The 27,985-nt window shown below is 39.3% G+C and overlaps 1 protein-coding gene and 1 long non-coding RNA gene across 5 annotated transcripts in view; one reads left to right on the forward strand and one right to left on the reverse strand.

Moving 5' to 3' along the window:
- The window catches only part of LOC132391349 (interleukin-18 receptor accessory protein-like), a 43,893-nt gene extending 28,584 nt beyond the window's left edge, over positions 1–15,309 (reverse strand). The window contains exons 1-5 of the mRNA XM_059964408.1: positions 14,757–15,309; positions 11,900–11,997; positions 9,396–9,654; positions 2,775–2,952; positions 242–416 (exon numbers count right to left, since the gene is read on the reverse strand). Coding sequence (XP_059820391.1) covers positions 242–416; positions 2,775–2,952; positions 9,396–9,654; positions 11,900–11,997; positions 14,757–14,797 — 751 coding nt within the window. The 5' untranslated portion in view covers positions 14,798–15,309. The remainder of the gene's footprint in view (positions 1–241; positions 417–2,774; positions 2,953–9,395; positions 9,655–11,899; positions 11,998–14,756) is intronic.
- Positions 1–27,985, forward strand: part of LOC132391354 (uncharacterized) — a 116,504-nt gene that overhangs the window by 38,837 nt on the left and 49,682 nt on the right. For 2 of the 4 annotated variants that reach the window (XR_009511182.1, XR_009511181.1), the window contains one exon: positions 2,760–4,166. The exons of 1 other annotated variant lie outside the window; for it this stretch is intronic. This is a non-coding gene — a long non-coding RNA (uncharacterized LOC132391354). Of the gene's footprint in view, positions 1–2,759; positions 4,167–11,218; positions 12,012–27,985 lie in introns of those variants that run through there. One more of the 4 variants, XR_009511180.1, reaches the window with a different exon arrangement.

Below are 27,985 nucleotides of genomic sequence, written 5' to 3' on the forward strand. Positions count from 1 at the left end.
GATGTCCGGGGAATGGAGGAGTTGTGCGTGAGGACAGCATCGATGGTAGAGGAGGGGAAATCCTAACCTTTGAGGGAGGAGGACATCGCAAATGTTTTGGAATTGGAAGTCTGAGAACAGATGAAGTGAAGTCAGAGGCACTGAGGAAATTAAAAACATTTTTACAAGTGACAGGGTGGGAAGAAGTAGAGTCAAGATAGCTGTGAGAGTCAATAGGTTTGAGGTGCAATTGTCCACTTACCCATAACACTCACGGTTAATGTCCTTTTCACAAGCCACAGGATGTTATTTTCAAAGAACTTAAAGGTACATGTGTAATTGCCAGAATCTTCTTCATATACAGTTTGTAAATGAATTTGATCATTTCTTAACTGAAGACTATATCGATAATCATGTTCTTCAAATAGTTCCCCATTCTGGAATAAATTAAAGTCAATAATAAATTGATAGCATCAGAACTTAATAATATTTTACCCAAGAACAGAGTTGGAGGAAGGTCTCGTATTCCATCTTTCTGACATGACCAAAAATATTTCACAGGAATAAATGTCATCAACCTCTCTTCCACAGCTCAATTCTCAAATAGTTATTTTGATTTCAATATTTAACTATCAATTATATTGTGTCCAGGTACAAAATTAAATAATTTGCTTTGAAATTTGTCATGCAAGTTTATTAATGTTTAAGTGCATTCAAATGGCTACCCATTTCAAGATTCCTTTATAAGTTAGGACATTGAATCTCTGGCCTAGATCTTTCTTGCTTGGTTCAAACAAGCCAGACAATCAGATGAGGAAGTACTGAAGGTCTTGGAAGGTTAATGATTTCAGTGAGGATAACTAATCTAATCTGATTCTCAGCACTTGTGTTACAGGAAATGTAGTTAGTAAAATCTGGTTGTTCTGCAAGTAAATGGGAACTGCTATTTTTCAAATTAGTAAGTTGGAAGATCTCTTTGCAAGATATTTTGAAGTTCCTGCTTATGTGAGTCTTACACCAGAAAAAGATGTGCCAGAGTAAAGGAAAATCCTACAAAAAAAACATACGCAAAATTATTCTGCTCACAGTTAAACCAATTTTCATAAGTTTTGATTTTGGAATTGGGTGAATGAATTTCTAGACCCAACTGTCTTGATTTTCTTTTTCTATCAGATAGGTAAATTATATTTTACTACAATTGTACTGGGACTGGCAGCCAAAGACATTCTCAATGTAAATATAATGTATAAGACCATAAGACCAAGGAGAAGAATTACTGTAGGCTAGCCCATCAAGTTTGCTCCACCATTTGATCATGCCTGATTTATTATACCTCTCAACTCCATTCTCCTCCTCCTATCTATATCCTTTGAAGCTCATCCAAATAACAAACTATCAACATCGCTTTAAATATACACCTGGATCTGGCCTCTACAGCCATCTGTGACAATGTATTGCACAGATCAACCACCCTCTGGCTAAAGAAATTCCTCCTCTAGAGACTCTCCCATTATTGGAAACATCGTCTCCACATCCACTTTATTTAGACCTTTTGATATTCAGTAGTTTTCAAGAATATCCCCATTCATTCTTCTAAACTCCATCAAATACAGGCCCAGAGCCATCAAATGCTGCTCATGTTAACCCTTTCATTCTTGGGTTCTCTCATAAACCTCCGCTTAACCTCTCCAATGCCAGCACTTCTTTATTTTGGATATGGCACACAATACTCTAATTTGGTGTGAACAATGCCTTACAAAGTCTCAGCATTACATCCTTGCTTTTATATTCTCGTCCTCACAAAATGAATGCTATCATTTAATTTGCCTTCCTTGCTATCAACTCAGCCTGCAAGTTAACCTTTAGAAGATCCTGCACTGATTCCCAGATCTCTTTGTAACTCCAATTTCTCAATAGTCTGTCCCCTTATTTTTTCTGCCGAAGTGCATAACCATACACTTCCCTACACTGTATTCCACATGCCACTTCTTTACCCATTCTCCTAACCTTCAGAAGACCCTCTGTTTCCTCAGCACGACCAGTCCTTCCCCCATCTTTGTATCACCCACAACTATGTCAAGAAAGTTGTCAATTCTATTATCCAAATCATTATCACAATGTGCAAACTAGTGGACCTAACACCCAATTATATGAACCTGCAGAGCAAATATTTTCATTTTTATCTGCAGTCACAGCAGACCGATTGCCATTATATCTTTTTAGCTTTATAATTGGCCCAGAATTTCCTTTTTCTATCAATAAATGATGTATAATGATATTTTGTGCATTCTTGGTGAGTCATGATATAAGATTATTCCTGTGCAACACACAAACTTGCAAATCATCATAATGGGACAAATTCTAAGCTGAAATTTTTATAATGATAGCTGTTATAATGTTATGAGATGATGCTGGGTAACATTAAAAAAATTCAGAAACTGATTGATTGAAGTTAAGCTTTGATTCTAGCTGAATTTAACTTTCAGTCAGATTACTTTTACCACTTCAATCTAGCCAGAATTAATGAACTTCACTAACCTTGCACAGCTAATTAAACTAATGTTCTGTTCTGAATTACTAAATATTTTTTATTTTGATAAGAGACACTACTTTTTGAATAATGATAATTTCTTTATTTTCCATATTCTCAATCTTATATTTTAATTTTACTTCATTTGGCTTGAATTTTAGTTTCTCTGCTTTCTTGCCCCTAAAATCCTTAGATGATCCCATGTAATCATTCTGTAATTGGAATCAATTTTGTGTTTCATCTATTCCAGATGCAAGACACTTACCTTGTACCACTCTACAGGAGATCTTCCTGAGGAATTGAAATATTGAATTCCTGGACATGATATTGTAGCTGATCTCTGCCGAATTAGGATAACCTCAGAACTTTGAGTGGCTTGACTACCTGTTTGGTTCAGCTTTTTCACACTTAGTACTACCGCCTTAAGACAGAGGCCACTATTTCTGTTTATCAAACACAAACATATTTAAGCATACTGTAAAAATACATACATTATATTGATCAAATGTGTTCTAATTTCCTCAGCAAATTCTCATACAGTATTCAATGCTAAACCTGTAAGTCCAACAATCAATCCCCTCATCTTGTTTAACAAATATGTAACAATAAATTGTACTGTTACAATACTTATTGTCATCTTCCACTAGGTCCCTTTCCTCAGTCGCTGTTTGACTTACTGACCTTTTCCAGCATTTTCTGGCTTTATTTTGAACTCAGGTGTTTGGGAAAATCTTTGGGGAAATCCGCATTTTAGAGTTTATGACCCTATGAAAGTCCACCCCTCCACTCCCCCTGCATAACTCTAACATAATGTTTTTTTCATATGCAATGCAAAACTTAATCATTACAAAATACCAGAGGATGGAAATCCATTGCAAATCCTTCCAATCCAATCATTTTAATCCCTAATACGAATAGGAATTGCTCAGTCTCGCCTTACATTCTCAGAAAATGCTCTTCAAATTTCCCATCAAAACTATTGATTCTGTCCTCTAATCCAAATGTCCATATATTAGACAATGGTTTACTTATATTGAATAATTCTTTCTGGTTGCAAGAATCCCTAAAATCCAGTTAAGCCACATGTGAATTTTAAGATCCTTTTCAAATGCCTCCATTACCTCAGCTTTCCTATTTCAATAATTAACTCCATCCCTAAAACGCATTGAGGAATTTATATTCCTTGTGTCTGTACTCTAGAACATTCCCAAATTTTATCACTCTACCAAAGTGGCTGTTAGGGTTGGGGCCAAAGTCCTGGAATTTTCTTTCAGAGAGAATTCTGAAGAGGCAATCCTTCTTCAGCCTCCTTACTTTGGATAATCCTTAAATACATCTTTCTGAACAAGCTTTGATCAGCTAAAAGTGTCCTTATTCAGCTTGATCAACACACACAAAATTTTGGAGGAACTCAGCAAGTCAGGTAGCATCCATGAAGGGGGAATAAACATTCAATGTTTTGAGCCAAGACTCTTCATCAGAACCGTTTGATTCCAGATTCATTCCTTCATTCAACCTTCAGTCAATTTGATGTTCAGTTTTGTTTGAATTCTCTTGTGAAGCTTTGCTGCATTAAATAAACTGGGCAAATACTGTATAATCAAAATCAGGTTTAATATCGTTGACTTATGTCATGAAATCTGTTGTTTGGCAGCAGCAGTACATCACAATACATAATAATAACATCTAAATTACAAATAAATATATATATTTACTGTAATTGTAGATTTTATTTTATATATATAATTAAGTTAAATAAGTAGTGCTAAAAGAGAAGACAGAAAATAGTGTGGACGTGTTCATGGGTTCATTGTCTATTCAAAAATCTGATTGTGGGTCGGATGAAGTTGTTCCTGAAACTTTGAGTATGTATCTTCAAGCTCCTGCACATCCTCCTTCATAGTAAAAATGAGAAGAGGGCATGTCCTGAGTGATGTGGGTCCTAATCATGTATGTCATCTTTTAAAGGTTTCCCCATTGTTGTGGAGGCTAGTGCCCACGATGGAACTGTCTGTATTTACAACTTTCTGCAACTTTTTCTGATGCTCTGCGGTGGCCCCTCCATACCAGACAATCATGCAAACAAAGTCTGAGCCATCCCACAAAATAGTAGGTGTGGAGAGATTAGAGCAGTGGACTAACCACACATCCTTAAGGGGCACCAGTGTTGATTGTTAGCAAGAAAGAGATGTTATTTCCAATTTTCATTGACTGGGTCTCTTGGTAAGGAAGACGAGGATCCAGTTACAGGAAGGTACAGAGAGCCAGGATTTGGAACTTGTTGATTACAACAGAGGATATACACCCAGCTGTAGACAATCACAGCAGACTGACATAGGTATTACTGTTATCCAGGTAATCCAAGGCAGAGTGGAGCACCAGTAAGATTGCATCTGCAGTAGACCTACTGTAGTGATGGGCAATTTACAACATGTCCAGGTCTTCACTTAGGTAGGAGTTGATTTTAGCCATAACCAACCTCTCAAAACAGTTCTAAAGATAGACAACTCCCCTTGGAATGAATGAGGAAATCTTACAGAAACATATAACAATATGAAATGGATAGATAAGAGAAGCAGGAAAGTTGTTTCCACTGGCAGGTAAGTCTAGAAGTAGGGGAGGTAGCCTCAAGATTTGGGGGAATAAGTTTAGGATAGGGATGAGGAGGAACTGCTTTTCCCCAGGAGTGGTGAATCTGTGGAATTCTCTGCCCACGAAGCAGTGGAGGCTACCTCAGTAAATGTATTTAAGACAAGATTGGATAGATTTTTACATAGTAGGAGAATTAAGGGTTATGGGAAAAAGGCAAGTAGGTGGAAATGAGTCCATGGTCAGATCAGCAATAATCTCATTGAACAGTGGAGCAGGCTCGTTGGGCCGGATGGCCTACTCCGGCTCCTGTCTCTTATGTCCCAATGTTCATCATAGTAGATGTGAGTGCCACTAGGTGGTAACTCTTGAAGCAGCTCACCTTGTTCTTCTTGGGCACAGGTATGTTTGCCACCATTATGAAGCAGGTGGAATTCTCTGACTTCTACAGTGAGAGATTAAAGATGTCCTTGAACACTCCCACCAGTTGGTTAATATACCCTTTCTGAGCCCAACCAAGTACACTATCAGGACCTGATGCTTTACGGGGGTTTACCCTCTTAGAAGACATTCTGACATCGGCCTTCGAAACAGAGATCACAAGGCCACCAGATGCTGCAGTGATTTGCACAGGTGTAGTTTTATTCTCCCATTCACTACATGCACAGAAGGCGTTGTGCTCATCCAGGAGTGAAGCATCACAGCCATTCATGATGTTAGGTTTTGCTTTGTAGGAAATAATAGCCTGCAAACCCTGCCAGAGCTGACTTGCAACCAATTCTGTCTCTTACCTCAATCTGCTTTATCATCCTTCAAATCGACTTCTTTAGGTCATGCCTGGCTTTCTTGAATAGCCTGGATCACTGGTCTTGTATTCCACAGATATAGCCCTCAGCAGACTACAAATCTCATAGTTCATCCATGACTTTTGGTTAAGAAATGTCTGACATGGCCTCACAGGCACATACTCATCCATGCAGGACTTGATTAAGTTGGTGACAACTGTGGTATATTCATTCAGACTACAACATGAATCCCTGAATATTGGCCAATCTACTCACTCAAAGTAATTCTGGAAGCCCTTCTCTGCCTCCTTTAAGTATGTCTTCTTGGTCCTCATTACTGGTACTGTGCTCTTTAATCTCTCCCTCCGTGCTGGGAGTACAGCCAGGTGATGAGATTTTCCAACGTTTGAGTGTGGGATGGCATGATAAAAGTTCTTGAATTGACTTTATTACTGACATTCTTCACATGCATGAGTAAATGTCTTTTTGTTATGCCTCTGTCTAAATGCGCAACGTGCAATTTATAGTAATTTATAATAAATAGTATTTACAACCGGATAGTCAATATAACATAGAAATACAGTTGTGTCAGCATAAGTCCGATAGCCTGGTGGAAGAAGCTGTCCCGGAGCCGGTTGGTCCTGGCCTTTATGCTGCAGTACCATTTTCCAGATGGTAGCAGCTGGAACAGTTTGTGGTCAGGGTGACTCAGGTCTCCAATGATCCTTTGTCTCCTTTTTACACACCTGTCTTTGTAAGCGTCCTGAATAATGGGAGGTTCACATCTACAGAGACGGTGGACTATCTGCACCACTTTCTGCAGAGTCCTATGATTGAGGGAAGTACAGTTCCCATACCAGGCAGTGATGCAACCATTCAGGATGCTCTCAATTGTGCCCCTGTGGAAAGTTCTTGGGATTTGGGGGCCCATACCAAAATTCTTCAGCCAACTGAGGAGAAAGAGATGCTGTTGTGCCTTTTTCACCACACAGCAGGTATGCACAGACCACATGAGATACTCGGTGATGTTTATGCCAAGTAACTTAATGCCGAGTTCACCCCCTCAACCCCAGGTCCATTGATGTCATCAGGAGCTAGCCTACAATTCTTCTTGTTTTGCATTATTGAAAGGTTGTTTTGTTGACACCACAGTGTCAGGGTGATGACTTCTTCTCTGTAGGCTGCCTCGTTATTATTTGAGATTAGGCCAATCAGTGTGGTCAGTAAGTTTAATTAGCAGATTGGAGCTGTGGGTGGCAACACAGTCATGGGTATACAGAGAGTAAAGGAGTGGGCTTAATACACAGCACTGAGGGTCACCTGTGTTGAGAGTCAGAGGGGCAGAGGTGAGGGAGCCCACTCTTACAACCTGCTGGCATTCTGACAGGAAGTTCAGGATTCAGCTACACAAGGCAGGGTGAAGGCCGTGGTCTCTGAGCTTCTTGTTCCTGGAGGGAATTATGGTGTTGAACTGTAGTCCAAGAACAGCATTCTCACATAAGCATCCTTCTTCTCCAGATGTGTAAGGATGGTGTGAAGAGCTGTAGCTATTGCATCATCTGTCGATTGGTTGTGTCAGTAGGTGAATTTTAGGGAGTCCAGTGTGGGTGGTAGCATGGCAGATGTAGTCCTTGACCAACCTCTCAAAGCATTTGCTTGGTATTGAGGTGAGTGCAACAGGACGCCAGTCATTCAGACATGTTACCTTGGTCTTTTTAGGTACAGGAACAATGGTGGATGTTCTGAAGCAAGAGGGCACTCTACACTGGGAGAGGGAGAGCCAGGGAGAGCCAGTTGTGCTACACACATCCTGAGTACCCGCCCTGGGATGCCGTCCGGTCCCACAGACTTGTGACTGTCCACTTGTTGGAAACACCTACGTACTTCGGCCTCAGAGATGACCAAGCTGCAAGTCACATTAGCTGTAAGACTCCTCAGGGACTCAGTGTTGGCAACATCAAATCAAGTGTAAAAAAAACTTAGCTCATCTGGGAGAGAGGCAGCAATGTTGGAAACTCCACCGCGTTTAGCTTTGAAGTCTGCAATGGTGTGCAGACCTTACCATAAGCTGTGTGGGTTGTTGATGAAGAGTTGTGTCTGAATTTTGTCCCTGTATTGTTCTTTCACTGCCCCGATGACTTTGCACAGGTCACATCTGCATTTCTTGAGCTCTTGCTGATTACTGGCAATGGTGCTCTGACAATGGTTAGGTGCATAGGCTCTTCTGTCAGTGCTAGTTGTACAGAGACTTCTTCAAGCTGGCCTGATTGAAATCTCCTATAATAGTAGGGAAGGTATCAGGGAGTGCAGCTTTGACCTGCTGCTGGCATTGCTCAGCATCTCCAGGGCCTGCCTGATGTTAGCCTGTCAAATGTACACTGCTACCAGGATAATAGCAGAATTCTCCCTTGGTGGATAAAATGGATGACATTTGACCACTAGATATTCCAGGTCAGGTGAACAGGATTGAGACAGAACTGCCATGTCTGTGCACTACAATGAGTTAATGATAAAGCATAATCCACCTCCTCTGCTTTTGAAAGACTGAGCTGACTTGTCTTAGCAGAGAATGGCAAAACTATCAGGTTGCAGTGCTGTGTCTGTAGTTGCCAGTCTGAATCACGTTTCCATAAAGCAGAGTGCACAGCAGTTTCTAATGTCCCTCTGGTACAGCAGTCTTGCTCTGAGGTCTTCAATTTTATTTTCCAGTGATACTTACCAGCAGGATAGTCAGGAGTGGGAGTAGAATTCTAAAGCCACTGTGTTCAGTTGTACCTGTTCCTGCTTCTGTTTTCTTAAAGGGAAACTGCATTCGCCATCCAAACCTGCCATATGAGGTTTGTCGATTCTGAATATTGATAGCTATTTTAAATCTCTTAAAATGATGCCGCTTCCTGAACTACCTACATCCGTGACTGTGGGTTGCAACTGTAGTAGTCCTAGGAATATTTGATGAATCCCATTGGAGCTGCATGCAAAAGGTTGCCTCTTAATGTGCACAAATCACATTACATTTTTATAACTGCTGAATATAGTAGTTTAAGATGATGTTTAAAATATAAAGCAATCTGATGAGGTAGATTCAAAGAAATGCTCACTGGAAGGAGAATGTGGAACCAGGGGTAATTATCCTATAAATAATGTGACCACACAAGAGAGAAATCAGGAAGCAGTTTTGCAAGCAAACGAAAGTAAAACTCTGCTTCCCCAAAAAGTTGTAGATAAATTGTTATGTGGGTAAATGATTCCTGATTTTTGATATAATTAAACAATAGACAGATGGCATGGCTTATTCCTGTTTATTTCTCTTTTACATGACCAGAATTAGCCAGTATTAACAAAGCTATTGATTGATTTCTCTATCTACTTTTTAAAAATTCAATTCCCACAGGATATAATTTTTCCTAATGTTGTCCTACAAAGACTTGAAAAGCACAGAATATATGATTTAATAAGTAAATGTTTGAGCATTAAACAGTGTAATATTAAAAATTTTAAACTGTTTCACATACCTGAGCAAACAGAGGTAAGTACCAGAATCAGCTGTGCTGATCGATGAAAGCGAAAAATTCTTTCCTCTCTGACTAACAACTTCATTCCAATCATTGCTTTGTTCAGCACTTCCTTCCCTGCCTTGTTTGTACCATAATAATTGGTCGCTTAAATCGTTAATGGAATTGTTATCACTAAGATTATTTAGTTCACATGTCACTTCAAAAGGGTCACCCACATATCCGTAGTAGTGTTCCTGCAGTGCAGGTTTGAAACAATCTATAGAGACATAAAGTATTGATGAAGAATGATTACAACATAGCAATGATGACTGGTGAATAAAAGCTTTCATTGAAACATACTATCATGTTGAACGTATTAGATTCCTTCAAACATGCTTCAGAGAGTCAGCCCAGTCTCTTTTACATATTAGTTTATTTAACCACTCCAATCAAAATTTTGTATGATGCAAAAGATACACGACAATTTTGGTAAAGCCACTCTAATAATCTCTTATATGCTTAACCAAAATTATTTTCACTTACCCACCACCTCTTCATAAAGCACGTGAAGGAAATGCTCAACAACCTGGACTGTTAATTTTGTTTCCTTTCCGCAGAAGAAAATGGAGCTTATAATTTATATGTTCAGCCTTTAAATAGTACTAGTGAAAACAGCTGTTGACACTAGTGAAAGTGAGATGACATTTAATTTGAATTTCCAAGCTGATCTGTAAAATTTCTCATGGTCAATTCCAATCCCAGGGAAAGAACACTGTTCTATGAAATCATTCAGGGATGAGTAATAAGGGATTTCCCCACGCAGATGACAGCTATCTTTTTTTTTAATTTCCATTAGCTTCAAATGTCTACTTTGTAATACCCCCAAAATTGATTTTGATCTTTAAACTGTAAATAACACAAGAATGCTAAAAAAAAAAGAGAACTAAAAATAGAAAATGCTGGAATAAGTCAGCAGGAAAGGCAGCATCTGTGAAAAGAGGAATGTTCCCAGAATGAAGAGCTACAGATTAAAACATTAGTTGTTTCCCCTTTGATGGATGCTGTCTGAAATGTGAAAAACACATTTTCTGTTTTTATTTCAGTTTTTAGAGCATCTGCAGTTTTCAAAAAATAAGAGCAGGGCTGGACTTAACTTTCTCCACTACTGAATAACATCAAAACAGATCTTATTCTTCTTAATAAAAACACAAAATGCTGGTAGAACTCAGCAGGCCAAACAGCATCTATGGGAGGAGGTAGTGATGACATTTCGGGCTGAAACCCAAGGGTTTCGGCCTGAAACGTCGTCACTACCTCCTCCCATAGATGCTGTCTGGCCTGCTGAGTTCTGCCAGCATTTTGTGTTTTTATTTATTTCCAGCATCTGCTGATTCGCTCGTGTTGCCTTCTTATTCTTCTTCATCACTGCTTTCCTCCACTGACTACAAATCCTTTGATTTTCTTAAATTCACAAAATCTATCAATCTCGGTCTGAAGTATCCTTAGCAACTGAGTCTCAATAGTTTTCCTGGGCTGAAAATTTCTTAGGTTAATTATCATCTTTAGATATCCCATTTGAGAAAGATAACCTGTTCCACCCCTGAGTCTATAAATTCTGAGTTCACTGCTGAGTAGTTTCTGAGATCCAGAGTCCCTGCCTTAGACAAACAGCTGGATCTTAATGTTGTGGATGTGGTCAGTTCAGCTGCTTGCTTGGCCCTGTGTAGGCCCCCATTTGAGGAAACTGGAATGCATGGTGACTACTCTAATATTTTTAGCAATTTGAACCGTCTCGGGTCAGAAATTCTCACAAGCCCTGAAGAATGTTATATTTTTTCCAGAGATCTTTTGAGGACATGTGTGATGGGTCTTCATCCTGCCTGAAGTGTGCTTGGAATGGTATGTTTGTTTTGAAAGTCTGGCAGCAGATGTGGATGATGTGGCCTGCACACTGGAGCTGGTTATGAACAATCGGAACATTGAAGCTAAGACACAGCTTTGAAGCTAAGACTGGCAACCAGTGGATCTAGTGATTTACAGAGGCAATGTTAGTGATATATCCTCAATTGTTAGTGATTATTGTAAAAAGGTCTATGTATCTCATGAATCTGCTTCAGGTGTTGAGCTTCAAATGTGCTTCTCCTTGGGCAGTGGAAGGCTTTATTCATTCTCTGGAGATGTCTGCTCTCATCATTAATATCTGCCTTCACAGAGAGCTGGTTCCCCAAATAGGAAAGGTAACTCACATTATTGTTAGGGGGTAGTGTTGTGCGGCAGGGACATGCCACCTTGCTTTAAAAAAGATATGGTATCATTGGAAACAGTTCAAGAAAGATCCACCAGGTCAATTCAAATGAGAAATTTGATCATAAATGAGACAAGGTGATCTCAAAGGTTATGAACTTAAAGACTGAATTATCATTATGTGCTTCTGATAGACATTATTTCACTGCTGTAAATTCTCAAAATTTTGTCTTATAATTTGAAGTGTTTGTATAGTGAAAATAATGGCATAATCTTACCAGGAGAATCTAAGAAATCCAGAAGCTGTGGAGTAGAACTTCCTTCTGATTCTGAGGTGGTGTCAATAAAAAATATCATCCAAAAAATCCTTACCATCCTGTTTCAAATAAAAAATATGGGATTATTACATTTGTTATACTTGTGATCTCATTGATTATAAAATATTCATTAACTTCTCTTCCCTAACCTTATGTTGATTATTAATATTCATTTTATTTTGGCCACTGGACTATCTGTTCACAAATAAACCATCGTCATCTTTAACAGCTAGTAAATCAAGGTGCTGAAAGAAAGAATTCACCATCACCAAAATGACTGTTAATCTTCTATATTTACTGTCGGCAGTAGCTTGCATTGCTGCCTCTCCCATGTCCCCATCACCTCCTACTATCTTCAGCTGTACCATACCCACATCACTTTGAAAACCCAGGTCCAGCCAACTAATCAGCTATTTTTTCTGCACAACATATTAATCCCAAGTCAAGGTTCTAGTAATATTTTTCTGTACCCACTTCAGGATGTTAATTTTCTTTCCAAAGTAGCACAATCAGAACCAAATGTAATAGTTGCTGTAACAAGAGAGCTATGGATGGTGGTGAACCCAAGTGCAGAGTAAGGTCTAGAATTAACTCAGACTCAAAAAGACAAGACAACACGAACAAAATCCAAAGGCAAAATTAGATTGTAGTTTTAGAAATCGATCACCTACAATTGAGCACAATTGTGATCAGCATGAGCCTTTAAGTACTGACTTTCCATGAAGATATTTGGCAGGCAGTAATTCACAGTCTGAGTCTTAAAGGGACAGTGGCAGGTAACCAGACTCTGAAGAATTGGAGTGCTGAAACTTGGAAGGCTGTCACTGTTCAGTCAAGACCTTGACAGTAGTGGAACCAAACTTTCATATTGGTCCAACAGGTTTATATATACCATTTAGCTAAACATTTTACCTCAGCAGAGATCCAGGGCAGGATAGGATATTTTCTTAGGGACCTGATAGAGCTCCTCTCATTGCAACTGACTGAAATTTCCCATAGACTCCTCCCAGGAAACTCTGCAATACATAGGGTTTTAGAAGATGGAAAACTAGACAGCTATATTAGTTAGTTGTTTGGTACAAGGCCCTTTCAAACTAACCGGGGAACTTATTGAATTCTTCAAACTTGTTAATATAGAGAGGAAAAACTATATCTATCTTAATATACTTCGCAATACCTTCTCTCACACTTTTGGGTGATACCGTGACTCTGAGTGAGTGAGTGAGTGAGTGGGCAAAAAAGTTTCAGATGGATTTTAATGTGAGGATATGCATTTGATAAGAGGAATAAATGGTAGATTATTATTCAAATGGAAAAAGACTGCATGAAGAAGGTGCCCTAGTGCATGAATCACAAAATGTTGGCTGGCAGAGAGATTAGAATGCAAGTGATGTTTTGAACTTAACTTAAAATATTTGAGGTGTTGGAATTTAGTAATGTGTAAATGTTGTGATTCATACTCCATGACATTGATACCTATTTTTAATGGATATTGAGACATTTTAACAAGTGGGGTCTAAGGGATATTGTGTCCATCCAAAATAAAAGGTGCTGGGGGAGAGAAATTGAGTCAACAGTTCAGGTCAAGAACCTTGCATTTGAAGTGTACTTGAAAGCTGTAGAAAGGTCAAAGAGTGGAAAAAAGTCCAGGGAATGGCTACTATAAGATAATATAATATAGGAGCAGAATTAGGCCATTTGGCCCATCACATCTGCTCCGCTATTTCATCATGGCTGATCCAATTTTCCTCTCAGCCTCAGACTCCTGCTTTCTCCCCATATCCCTTCATACCCTGACCAATCACGAATCTGTCAACTCTGCCTTAAATGCACATAAAGACCTAACCACCACAGCTGACCTTGGCAAAGAATTCCACAGATTCACACTCTCACGCTGAAGAAATTCCTCCGCCTTCCGCTCACGGACATGTAAGACATAGTTTCTTCCCATCAGCCTTTAATCTCTCCCTTTTCGGACTTAAGCTTTGAAATTTCAACTTTACTCAGTCAGATCTGTACAGCAATAGTTATAATTATGGCTACTCTAAGAAGCACCAAAAGGAACCCGGACCCAGGCAATGGAAAGCCTAAAAAAGCTGATGAATTCTCGAAGGAACCCCCCGGGTAAAGAGCTTAGAGTCTCAAATCAGCAGTATTGGCACTGAAATAACTCAACTAAAAGAGAAATTTGAAGAAAAATTTGCCTCTCTGAGCCTTGATCTTAAAGATGTTAGTCAAAATACGGCTGACCTTTCTTCTCGTTTCGAAAAGGCTCAACCATGGATCATCAATCTGGAAGCTCGGTCGTGTCAGAATACCATTCAAATTGTTGGATTAAAAGAGAAATCAGAATCTGCTGACACACTGGATTATTTTGCTAAAATGTTTCAGTCTTTATTCCCGGAGGTTTGTTTGCTACCTCTGGATATTGAAATGGCTCACAGAACCAGTGTTTTAAAACTTTTGGACTGTTATGTACCCCGTAAATGGGTGTCTGACCAGCAGAGAAAGAAGAATCCGTTGGAGTCTGGTGGTACCAAACTAAAGGTGTTTATTAGTAAACTACACAATACAATATCAAAAATGCAAATATACATATAAAACAAGTTAGCAGTAATAAACCTAAAAGTGTAGGAATAATAATAATCAATAATAAACAAGCTCTATTGATGTCTAGGGGTAAATGAATTGTCATAGGAAAGTATAGAGTTCAGTTCATAAATGCTGAAGTAGTTATGGTTGTTGTATTGAAATCATTGGAGAGAGAGAGAGAGAGAGAGCGAGCGAGACGTAACAGCAACAGTTGCGGCAGGCAAACCTTTTTGTGGCTTTCTTAATCCGTCGTATCATTGTGGTCATTCAGTTATGACCCCTCTGTTCTTCAGCTAGACCGTTCTTCTGTGGTGGACTCGTCACTCTGGCATGAGTGGACACACACACAAGTCCCCATTGGCCCTGCTGTAACACTGTGAGCTTTACTGACCGATCTCCTGGTTCGGTCTCCGAAGTCCCCACCTTTCTGTGGGTTCTCAACACTCAGTCAGTGTCCACTGGTGTGTCTGAAGGGTGTGTCTCCAGACCTGTCTTTTATCCCTACTCACGGGGTCTCAGCTATCCATCAACTCTGAATGACCGTGTCCATCAACTAATGCCACCCCTGCTATCTCTTGAGGAATGTTAACGAGCGAAGTCCTTGTAGAGGAAAGTAAATAATCCAGGAAGAGTCATAATACAGTAAATCAACAGTCTCCCTCCCCCTCTTATCTGTAGTAAATGTTCTTGCCTGGGCTTTATCTCTCTCTCTCATTAGCAGCACGGCAACAGCAATAGTTCGTAGTTCTCAGGAGTGGGCTTGGGAATGGTTAACTCTGCACCCCATTGACCATCAGGTCTGTTCATCACTCATAACACCCCCATCCTTCTGGGAATTTTCACCAGAGTGAAAATTAACTAATAAAGCGTATTACTGAATTACAGAGTTTAACAAAATACAGAAGTGGTCTTAACTACAAGAATAATCCAGATACACTTACAAATTAACATCTAGATAAACCATCAGCAATTACTCCCCTTTACATTTTGTATTTTAATATCGAATTCCTGTAACAACAGACTCCAACTTAATACCCTCCTATTTTTATTTTTCATGTTAGCCAAAAATACCAAGGGATTGTGATCTTAGTTTAGGTGTATATTACAAAGTGTGAACCAGTACATGTGTGATCATAATGTAGTACATTACAGGAATTTGTGCAAATACTAATCTCTATTTTACTTTTAAACTCAACATTCAATCTTCCATGATGTTGTCTTTCTTATTCACATGCTTTGTCAATCCAAAAGTCAAATTCCCACCAAACCAGTTCCTGTTATTCAAAGTCGCATTTGGTCGACCTTTGTCCCTTTTCCACTTAACCCTCACGTGGTTAGCTTGCTCACCAGCTTGGAATAGGCCTTCACAGACTCCTTTCACAGGAGCTATCTTATCATTTGCTGAACTTCCACACCACTCATTAATTTTAAGCAGGTCATTAATTTTATCTTCAGGATCTTTAATTCTGTTAGTTTCTCATTTAATATCTACAGGTGATCCCTCTTGGTCAAAACAACACTAAGTTCTGTCTCTCCAAATCACATCCTTGAACCACATCACCAAGTTGTTTATCCTTAAATTCCAAAACAAACTAATTGATTTGCAAGCACCTTGTTAACAAGCCAGTGTTTAGTTAATGGTCCCTTCACTTTTGTCAACAGTTCTGACACCAAACTCGACTTTAAATTTTCTTTATTCAAAGGTTTAGGAACAATACTTTTCCCTTTCCCTTCAATAATATTCACATCACCAGCTTTCATCTCATTACTAACTTTTAACACAAGTGACTGAGAATTCTCACTTTCTCCCAGTGCCATGGTTAACCCTTTCTTCACTGAACCAAGTCTATCTGACCCAAAAGGACTGCATTCCTTTTCAACTAAATCAGATACCTCAGACTTTTCCTGAGCTTCAACACTAGGTTCAGTATCATGTGACTCCACATCCTTTACATCCTGAACACAAGCAAACGGGACATCTGCCTCTCCTAGGCTTTCAATACCAGTCCCTTTTTCAAATTCTAAGTTCCCCTGATCCTCCCAGTTACTCACTGGGAAACTCCCCTTTGGAGTAAACTCAACCTTGCAGGTTAAGACAACTTCGTCTGCTAACCCAGCAGACTCCCTCAAGGTAGCGGCATCCTTTTCATCTAAGACTGCCCTTATATCATCGGGAACACTCTTAAATTCCTCAACTGAAAACAGCTCTGTCAAACCAGACGGATCATCCGTATCCAACCCTGGACCTTCTAACTGCCTCATCTGTTTCTCATTTTTACTCTGTGTCCCATAACCTCCTTCCTCACTCCTAAGTGTCCACCTAGGGGTATCTTGTGAGCCAAATTCAAAATCTTGTTCCTTGACAACACTAAATCTGCTTCGTCTCCCTTATTTCCTTAGCTCTACTATCCTCCGTTTTACCACCCTCTAACCTCTCCTGGTACAAGGTCGGTAAAAGTGTCTCTGCTAAATCAACACTGGACTCTTTTAAACTGTCTCCTTTCTCAGCCACCTTTCTAGACATGCTGCGAGTGATTGCGCATGCGGGATAAATCTTGGAGTCTATGGGCGGGTCCTCAGCACTTACAGGCTTACTTGTCAGCTTCACTGCTGAATACACATCCCCAGTATCTCTCCAGATCCGCACTGGAACTGGGGTTTCACCCTCCTTCACAGACACCGTCCCTTCCGAGATAAACTTCTCACCCCCTCTTGAGCTCTATCTAACTTTGCCTTCCCCATCGATCTGTTGACCGACTCAGTGCAACCATTCGGGATTGCTGTTTTCCCTTTTCCTGTCTCCTTCTTCGGAGAAAAACACTTAGATGCTATGTGACCAGCTTTCCCACAATTATAACAGGTAAAGTTGGGAAACTTCCTGCCAGCCTGCTTGTCCTCCTCCTTACCTTTTCCACTAGCTCCCGGCTTATTCTCTGCCTTAGCCGGTGGGCTTTCTCTGCCATCCCTGCTGCCTCTCTGGTAACTCTTATTTAGGGAAAACTTTGTTTTGTGGGTTAAGGCATACACGTCTGCTAATTTGGCAGTCGCATACAGAGTCACTGTCTCTTTCTCATTCAAGTACGTCTTCATACTCTCAGGGATACAACCTTTAAATTGCTCCATCAGTATTAACTGTAACAGTTTATCATAATCTCCAACGACCCCTTTTGAGGTGCACCAACACTCACAATCCATTTGCATTTCACGGGAAAACTCTAAATATGTGTGGTTCCACGGCTTTCTCAAGTTCTGGAACTTCTGCCGGTATGCCTCTGGCACCAACTCATAACTCCTCAGTACAGCCCTTTTTACTTCCTCGTAATCCTTAGACTCATCCATAGACAATGCTGAATACGCCTGCTGAGCCTTCACCCTAAGTACGCTCTGTAACAGAACAGCCCATTTCCCCTTATGCCAGTTCTGATTCACAGCCACTTTCTCAAAATGGAGGAAGAACTTATCAACATCCATCTCCTCGAATGCAGGTACCAACTGGATCTCCTGACCAATCTTGAACCCCTCATTTGAGTTTGCTGCCCAGTCTCTTCCCTGCGATGCCTTTAACCTCTCCATTTCCAGCTCAAACTGTCTCTCTTTCTCTCTGTCCTCCCTCTGCCTATCAGCTTCTATCTCCTTTTTCTGGAGTATCTGGAGCTCATGCTCCCTTTCCTCCTTCTCTGCAACCAACCTTAATCTTTCTATCTGTATCTGAAGCTCACCCTTGAGTGGTTTTTTCTCAGGGAACAGGTCCAATACATCCGATGTGGACACACCCTCGGATACATAATGCACAGCTATTGCTCTCTGTACATCCACCTTGCTCATCGACAATTTCACCACCAAGAGATTTAATCGTTTTGCAACGCTCACCAATTCTGCCGTCCTGGCATCCTCTAATGCCCCTGAAGTCGGGTCTTTTAAAAATTTGTCAATTTCCATCTCTGCTGGTTTCCCATCTGGTTATCCATACAACCATATCAGATAAGGGACTTTTATCCCGATTCACTGGCCCCCCAATTTGGTAATCAAATCCCGGAGATGAGGCCCCAATTTGTTACGTACCCCATAACTGGGTGTCTGACCAGCAAAGAAAGAAGAATCCGTTGGAGTCTGGTGGTACCAAATTAAAAGTGTTTATTAGTAAACTACACAATACAATATCAAAAATGCAAATATACATATGAAACAAGTTAGCAGTAATAAACCTAAAAGTGTAGGAATAATAATAATCAATAATAAACAAGCTCTATCGATGTCTAGGGGTAAATGAATTGTCATAGGAAAGTATAGAGTTCAGTTCATAAATGCTGAAGTAGTTATGGTTGTTGTATTGAAATCATTGGAGAGAGAGAGAGAGAGAGAGAGAGAGAGAGAGAGCACGAGATGTAACAGCAATAGTTGCAGCAGGCAAACCTTTTTGTGACTTTCTTAATCCATCGTATCGTTGTGGTCATTCAGTTATGACCCCTCTGGTCTTCAGCTAGACCATTCTTCCATGGTGGACTCGTCACTCTGGCATGAGTGGACACACACACAAGTCACCACTGGCCCTGTTGTAATACTGTGAGCTATACTGACCGATCTCCTGGTTCGGTCTCCGAAGCCCCCACCTTTCTGTGGGTTCCCAACACTCAATCAGTGTCCACTGGTGAGTCTGAAGGGTGTCTCTCCAGACCTGTCTTTTATCCCTACTAACGGGGTCTCAGCTATCCATCCACTCTGAATGACCGTGTCCATCAAATCAAGCCACTCCTGCTATCTCCTGAGGAATGTTAATGGGCAAAGCAAAGTCCTTGTAGTGGAAAGTAAATAATCCAGGAAGAGTCATAATACAGTAAATTAACAGTCTCTCTCCCCTCTTATCTGTAGCAAATGTTCTTGCCTGGGCCTTATCTCTCTCTCTCATTAGCAGCATAACAACAGCAATAGTTTGTAGTTCTCAGGAGGGGGGTTGGGAATGGTTAACTCTGCATTGACCATCAGGTCTGTTCATCACTCATAACAGGACCAAGATGGAAACAGGCATATTGTGCTTTGTCTCCATTTTAGAGACAAAGACCACGTTATTAAGCTTGCAAGAAAACAAAGGTTGTTTCAATTTCAAGGTTCAGAGATTCACTTTTTTGAAGATTTTCCATGCGAAATTGTTAAGAAGTATGCTGGATTTGCCTCGGCCATGAAATTAGCTTACCAAATAAAGCTCTTTCCATTGTTGCAATATCCAGCTCAATTAAGGCTTTTAGTCAAAAATTCTGGGGCTCATATTTTTGATGACCCGGCCGAAGCATTGCATTTTATTAACTCTTTGATTGACAAGTCAAATGATGAGTCTGAAGCCTGGAGATTGAATGATTTGCAATGGTTTGATTGTCTCATGGTGTAAAGAGTGATGAGATTGGAAGATTTGATGGTTATAGAATGTCTTTACCTTAAAATGTATTTTTATCTCTGAAAAAGAGTGGCTTGGATGGTTTTAACCTCAGAAGACATAGCGAGAGAACTGTTGAAAGACTGTAGATAATTTTGAACCATCTAGAATTTTTTTTTCTGCAGCATTTAAATGAACTAATTTTTTTTTGTTCCGTATGCTTTTGTGATGATTTTTAAAGTAATTATTTGGATTTCTTTATGTTTTAAAGATTGGCTGGATAATTTAAAGATGGTGATTGCTTTTCTTTTGTGCAAATATTTCAAGAATTGTTTTGGATGTGTTTTTCTTCCCTTATCTAATATTATGAAAGTTACTTTCAAAATTGAAGGTTGTTTTGTTTTACAAAAAATACACTGTTCCTTCCAATTTAATTATATTGAGATACATGTCGACTGTAACGAGTTTAACATTTGGTAGAAGGAGACAGAGATAACTGTTTTCATTTTTTTTATTATTTAGGTAAGTGGAGTTATATTTGTTTTCTATGCTTTCCTTGGGGCTTGTGTCGATAGATATCGACTTTTTTCTGGGCTTTGTAGTTTGGGTGAGTTTTTTTCTTCTATTTTTATCCCCATTATGGAATCCCAGAGCTTACACAAATTATTATTATTGTTGTTCATCTCCGCCATTTTAGACTACCTTATCCTGACATGCATCGAACTACTCTTTTTAGATACAAAGTCTCATGATGATATCTAAACAGTTAAATGATTTTAAGTTGGAATATTCATGTTTGGAATCATCCTATTAAGTGTAAGAAAACATTTAAAATTATAACCAATTCCAACCTGATACAATTTTTGCTCAAGAGACACATATCAGGTTATGTGATAAAAATAGATTTTTTTAAATCTTGGAAGGTTTCTCAGTTTCATGAAAACTCTCAGAGTAAAATTAGAGGTGTTTCTATTTTTTTATTGATTCCAGTATCCCTTTTAATCAGGAAGATATTATAGCCAATATTAATGGTAGATTTTTGATTGTTAAAGGAATAATTTATAATAGGAAAATGGTTTCGGTTAATATTTATGGACCAAATGTTGATGATCCCTCATTTTTAAAGCTGTCATTACTCTCTTAACTGATTTAAATGAATATATGTTATTAATGGGTGGTGATTTTAATACTTGTTTAAATCTCTTAATGGATAAGTCATCATCCAAACATCAACTCCCTAATCATTCTGCATCATTTATTAATTCATTTTTAATTGATTATGGTTTAATTGAAATTTGGAGGCATATGCATCCTAGTGATAGAGAATACTCTTTTTTCTCACATGTTAATAATAAATATTCGAGAATCAACTATTTTATAGTCGACCCTCGACTTTTATTTAAAGTTCAGAAATGTGAGTATGATGCAATTGTTACTCTGATCATGCTCCTTTAAAACTAATATTTGAACTGAAAGATGTTGTTTCTACCAGACCATCTTGGTGTTTTCCAGAACACTTGTTACAAAGTTCAGAATTTGTTGAGTTTATTGAAACTCAGATAAAAGAGTTTTTTCTCTTTAATAATGCAGGAAACGTCTCAAAGTTAGTACTTTGGGATACATTAAAAGCCTACTTATGTGGTCAGATTATTCCGTATATAGCTAAACTGAAAAAACAAATGAGAATGGAATTAGATAAAATCTCTAAACAAATAAAGAATTAGATAACATCAATGCAATCTCTCCAAATGTTTCATTTAAAAGAAGAGTAGAATTACAATCACAATATAATTTATTATTAACATATCCTATTGATGATATTTGCTTAAATTGAAAAGTCAATTTCATATTTTTGGGGATAAAAATAATAAGCACTTAGCTTCCCAATTAAGAGCAGCTAGAGCAAAAAGACAAATTTTAAAGATTCATAAAAATAATGGAGATATAGTAAGTAACTATGAAGACATTAATAATATTTTTCAAGATTTTTGTTCTGATCTTTATAGATTTCAATTTCTTGCAGATTCCTCCAAAATGAAGGCTTTTTTACACAAGATTAAATTTCCTCAAATTTCTGTTGAAGATCAACAGATGCTCGATGCTCCAATTACTGAGCATGAAATTCAGAATGCTATTTTATTAATGCAGTCAGGTAAAGCTCCTGGACTTGATGGTTGCTTGGTAGGATTTTACAAAAAATTTGAAAGATTACTTTCTCCATATCTTTTGGAAATATTTCAGGAATCCTTTGAGAAGGGTAGTTTACCTTCTTCTTTTTATGAAGCATCTATTTCCTTAATCCTTAAGAAAGATAAAGATCCTACTGAATGTCCATCATATAGATCGATTTCATTATTAAATGTGGATGCAAAAATTCTCTCTAAGATAATGGCTAACCACTTGGAAAATATTTTAACTAAAATCATCTCTGTGGATCAAACGAGCTTTATTAAAGGCCGTTACTCTTTATCTAATGTTCAGAGATTGATGAACATTATACATTCACCATTATCTAACTAACTTCTATGTGCTATCTCTCTCGACGCAGAAAAGGCATTTGATAGAGTTGAGTGGCTGTATTTGTTTAAAGTATTAGAAAAATTTGGTTTTGGTAATAATTTCAATAGGTGGATTTCAAATGATTTATAAGAATCCTATTGCCATGGTTATTACTAATAATTTCAGGTCCTCTTTTTTTCACTTTTCATGATACTAGACAGGGATGTCCATTAAGCCCTTTATTATTTAATCTTGTATTGGAGCCTTTGACCATAACACTACGTGAAGCTAAAAATATTCATGGTATCTCTATGAATGGAACCATACATAAGATTTCTCTTTATGCAGATGGTCTTTTGGTTTTTAATTCAAATCTTGAGGAATCAATTCCTAATCTTTTGGAAACACTAAAAGATTTTGGTAAATTTTCAGGATATAAACTTATATAAATAGGCCAGTGAGTGAGTGGACCAGTGAAGGAGTGGAGATTTGAGGCTTTGACTCGAGAGATTCTGGCAGTTTTGGCATTTGGACTGTACAATCAAGTCAATCAAGATTTGAATAGCTCAGCAGAAAGCTATTGATTAGACAATCAAGATTTGAATAGCTCAGACTCAGCAGAAAGCAGCTGATTGGGCAATCGAGGTCAGGTGACCACGCAGTTTGAAAAGCTCAAACAAATAAATAGAGGGTTACCACACACGGAGCGGCCAGTGAGTGAGTGTGCCAGTGAAGGATTGGAGATTTGAGACTTTGACTTGAGAGGCTTCGACGAGAAGAGGCTGAGGACGAGCTTCACTCCAAGTTAGGTAAGGCCAGTTAAGTTCCTTTCAAAGGAGAAAGTTTCAAAAGTTGAGGCAAGAATTAGGTAGTTCATGGCAGCTGAGATCATTCCTATGGTTTGTTCATCCTGCAGCATGTGGGAAATCAGGGATACTTCCAGTGTCCCAGACAACTATGTGTGCAGGAAGTGCGTCCAACTGCAGCTTCTGTCAGACCGCATTGAGCATCTGGAGCTGCGACTGGATTCATACTGGAGCATCCGCAAAACTGAGAAAGTTGTGATTAGCACGTTCAGTGAGTTGGCCACACCGCAGGTAAAGGCTACACAGGCAAAAGGGGAAGGGGTGGCCACTAAACAGCATAGCAGTAGACAGGTAGTCCAGGAGTCCTCTGAGGTCATCTCCCTCCTAAACAGATATACTGTTTTGGATACTGTTGGGGAAGATGTCTCATCAGGGGAAGGCAGCAGCAGCCAAGTTCATTGCACCATGGGTGGCTCTGTGGCACAGGAGGGAAGGAAAAGGAGTGGGGGAGCTATAGTAATAGGGGATTCGATTGTAAGGGGAATAGATAGGTGTTTTTGTGGCCGCAAACGAGACTCCAGGATGGTATGTTGCCTCCCTGGTGCAAGGGTCAAGGATGTCTCTGAGCGGCTGCAGGACATTCTGGAATGGGAAGGTGAACAGCCAGTGGTCGTGGTGCCCATAGGTACCAATGATATAGGTAAAAAATGGGATGAGGTCCTACAAGGTGAATTTAGGGAGTTAGGAGATAAACTAAAAAGTAGGACCACAAAGGTAATAATCTCTGGATTACTACCAGTGCCACGTGCTAGTCACAGTAGAAATATTCAGTTGAATATGTGGCTTGAAAAATGGTGCAAAGGGGAGGGATTCAAATTTTTGGGGTGTTGGAACCAGTTCTGGGGGAGGTGGGACCAGTATAAACAGGATGGTCTGCACCTGGGCTGGACTGGAACCAATGTCTTAGGGGGAGCGTTTGCTACTGCTGTTCAAAAGGCTTTAAATTAATGTGGCAGGGGGATGAGAACAAGTGCAGAGAGACAGAGGGGTGTAAAATGAGGGTAGAAGCAATAAGTAGTAAGGTGAAAAGTAAAAGTGGCAGGCAGGCAAATCCAGGGCAAAAAGCAAAAAGAGCCACTTTTCAACATAATTGTATAAGGGCTAAGAGTGTTGTAAAAACAATCCTGAAGGCTTTGTGTGTCAATGTGAGGAGCATTCGTAACAAGGTGGATGAATTGAATGTGCAGATAGTTATTAATGAATATGAGATAGTTGGGATCACGGAGACATGGATCCAGGGTGATCAAGGATGGGAGCTCAACATCCAGGGATATTCAATATTCAGGAGGGATAGACAGGAAAGAAAAGGAGGTGGGGTAGCATTGCTGGTTAGAGAGGAGATTAACGCAATAGAAAGGAAGGACATTAGCCCGGAGGATGTGGAATCGATATGGGTAGAGCTGCATAACACTAAGGGGCAGAAAACGCTGGTGGGAGTTGTGTACAGGCCACCTAACAGTAGTAGTGAGGTTGGGGATGGCATTAAGCAGGAAATTAGAAATGCGTGCAATAAAGGATCAGTAGTTATAATGGGTGACTTCAATCTACATATAGATTGGGTGAACCAAATTGGTAAGTGTGCTGCGGATTTCTTGGAATGTATGTGGGACGGTTTTCTGAACCAACATGTCGAGGAACCAACTAGAAAGCAGGCCATTCTAGATTAGGTATTGAGCAATGAGGAAGGGTTAGTTAGCAATCTTGTCATGTGAGGCCCTTTGGGTAAGAGTGACCATAATATGGTGGAATTCTTCACTAAGATGGAGGGTGACATAGTTAACTCAGAAACAAAGGTTCTGAACTTAAAGAAGGGTAACTTTGAAGGTATGAGACATGAATTAGCTAAGATAGCCTAGCAAATGATACTTAAAGGGTTGACGGTGGATATGCAATGACAAGCATTTAAAGATCGCATGGATGAACTAAAACAATTGTTCATCCCAGTTTGGCAAAAGAATAAACCAGGGAAGGTAGTGCACCTGTAGCTGACAAGGGAAATTAAGGATAGTATCAAGTCAAAAGAAGAAACATATAAATTAGCAAAAAAAAGCGGCACACCTGAGGACTGGGAGAAATTCAGAGACCAGCAGAGGAAGACAAAGGGCTTAATTAGGAAAGGGAAAAAAGATTATGAGAGAAAGCTGGCAGGGAACATAAAAACTGACTGTAAAAGCTTTTATAGATACGTGAAAAGAAAAAGATCGGTCAAGACAAATGCAGGTCCTTTACAGTCAGAAACAGGTGAATTGATCATGGGGAACAAGGACATGGCAGACCAATTGAATAACTACTTTGGTTCTGTCTTCACTAAGGAGGACATAAATAATCTTCCAGAAATAGTAAGGGACCGAGGGTCTAGTGAGATGGAGGAACTGAGGGAACTACATGTTAGTAGGGAAGTGGTGTTAGGTAAATTGAAGGGATTAAAGGCAGATAAATCCCCAGGGCCAGATGGTCTGCATCCCAGAGTGCTTAAGGAAGTAGCCCAAGAAATAGTGGATGCATTAGTGATAATTTTTCAAAACTCCTTAGATTCTGGATTAGTTCCTGAGGATTGGAGGGTGGCTAATGTAACCCCACTTTTTAAAAAAGGAGGGAGAGAGAAACCGGGGAATTATAGACCGGTTAGTCTGACATCGATGGTGGGGAAAATGCTAGAGTCGGTTATCAAAGATGTGATAACAGCACATTTGGAAAGGGGTGAAATCATCGGACAAAGTCAGCATGGATTTGTGAAAGGAAAATCATGTCTGACAAATCTTATAGAATTTTTTGAAAATGTAACAAGTAGAGTGGATAGGGGAGAGCCAGTAGATGTGGTCTATTTAGATTTTCAAAAGGCTTTTGACAAGGTCCCACACAGGAGATTAGTGTGCAAACTTAAAGCACATGGTTTTGGGGGTATGGTATTGATGTGGTTAGAGAATTGGTTGGCAGACAGGAAGCAAAGAGTGGGAGTAAATGGGACCTTTTCAGAATGGCAGGCAGTGACTAGTGGGGTACCGCAAGGCTCAGTGCTGGGACCCCAGTTGTTTACAATATATATTAATGATTTAGACAAGGGAATTAAATGCAGCATCTCAAAGTTTGCGGATGACACAAAGCTGGGCGGCAGTGTTAGCTGTGAGGAGGATGCTAAGAGGATGCAATGTGACTTTGATAGGTTAGGTGAGTGGGCAAATTCATGGCAGATGCAATTTAATGTGGATAAATGTGAGGTTATCCACTTTGGTTGCAAGAACAGGAAAACAGATTATTATCTGAACGGAGGCCAATTCGGAAAAGGGGAGATGCAACGAGACCTGGGTTTCATTGTACACCACTCATTGAAGGTGGGCATGCAGGTACAGCAGGCAGTGAAAAGGGCAAATGGTACGTTGGCATTCATAGCAAAAGGATTTGAGTACAGGAGCAGGGAGGTTCTACCACAGATGTACAAGGCCTTGGTGAGACCGCACCTAGAGTATTGTGTGCAGTTTTGGTCCCCTAATCTGAGGAAAGACATTCTTGCCATAGAGGGAGTACAAAGAAGGTTCACCAGATTGATTCCTGGGATGGCAGGACTTTCATATGAAGAAAGACTGGATCGACTAGGCTTATACTCACTGGAATTTAGAAGATTGAGGAGGAATCTTATTGAAAGATATAAAATTCTAAAGGGATTGGACAGACTAGATGCAGGAAGATTGTTTCCGATGTTGGGGAAGTCCAGAACGAGGGGTCACAGTTTAAGGATAAAGGGGAAGCCTTTTAGGATCGAGATGAGGAAAAACTTCTTCACACAGAGAGTGGTGAATCTGTGGTATTCTCTGCCACAGGAAACAGTTGAGGCCGGTTCATTGGCTATATTTAAGAGGAAGTTAGATATGGCCCTTGTGGCTAAAGGGATCAGGAGGTATGGAGAGAAAGCAGGTACAGAGTTCTGAGTTGGATGATCTGCCATGATCATACTGAATGGCGGTGCAGGCTCGAAGGGTCGAAGGGCCTACTGCTGCACCTATTCTCTATGTTTCTATGTTAACTTGAACAAAAGTGAATTGTTTCCATTAAATGCCCCTGTTTTTATATGTGATGATATTCCTTTTAGAATTGTTAATACTTTTAAATATTTAGGTATTATAATTACTAAAAAAAAATAAAGATCTTTATAAAGCTAATATAGTTCCTTTAATGGACTATTTTCTAGATGGAATCCACTTACTCTTTCTTTAATAGGTCATATCCATGCTGTCAAAATGATGATTTTACCTAGATTTTTATATATTTTTCAAAATATACCTATCTTTTTAACTAAAAAATGTTTTGATCAAATTGACTCTCTTATTTCTTCCTTTATTTGGAACAATAAGAGACCAAGAATTAATAAGTATCATTTACAAAAATCTGAAAAAGATGGTGGACTTGCACTTCCTAATTTAAGACTGTATTATAGGGCTGTTAATATCAGACAATTATGTTTTTGGCTATATTGGCTCGACAAGAGCCTAAAACCACTATGGGTTGATTTGGAATTAAAAGCTGTTAAACAATTTCATTTAACTTCAATATTAGGAGCTCCATTACCTTTACAATGCTCTAAAATTCCAAATTTAAATCTTTTCCCTGCTATTAAACAGCCCTTATGGATTTGGTTTCAGTTTCACAACTTTTTAAACTTAAAACAATTTAAGTTGTCTAGTTTTTTATATCGAAACTTTTTATTTAAACCTTCAATAACCGATC

The sequence above is a fragment of the Hypanus sabinus genome, chromosome 3 (genome assembly GCF_030144855.1).
Source record: "Hypanus sabinus isolate sHypSab1 chromosome 3, sHypSab1.hap1, whole genome shotgun sequence".
Lineage (NCBI taxonomy): Eukaryota > Metazoa > Chordata > Chondrichthyes > Myliobatiformes > Dasyatidae > Hypanus > Hypanus sabinus.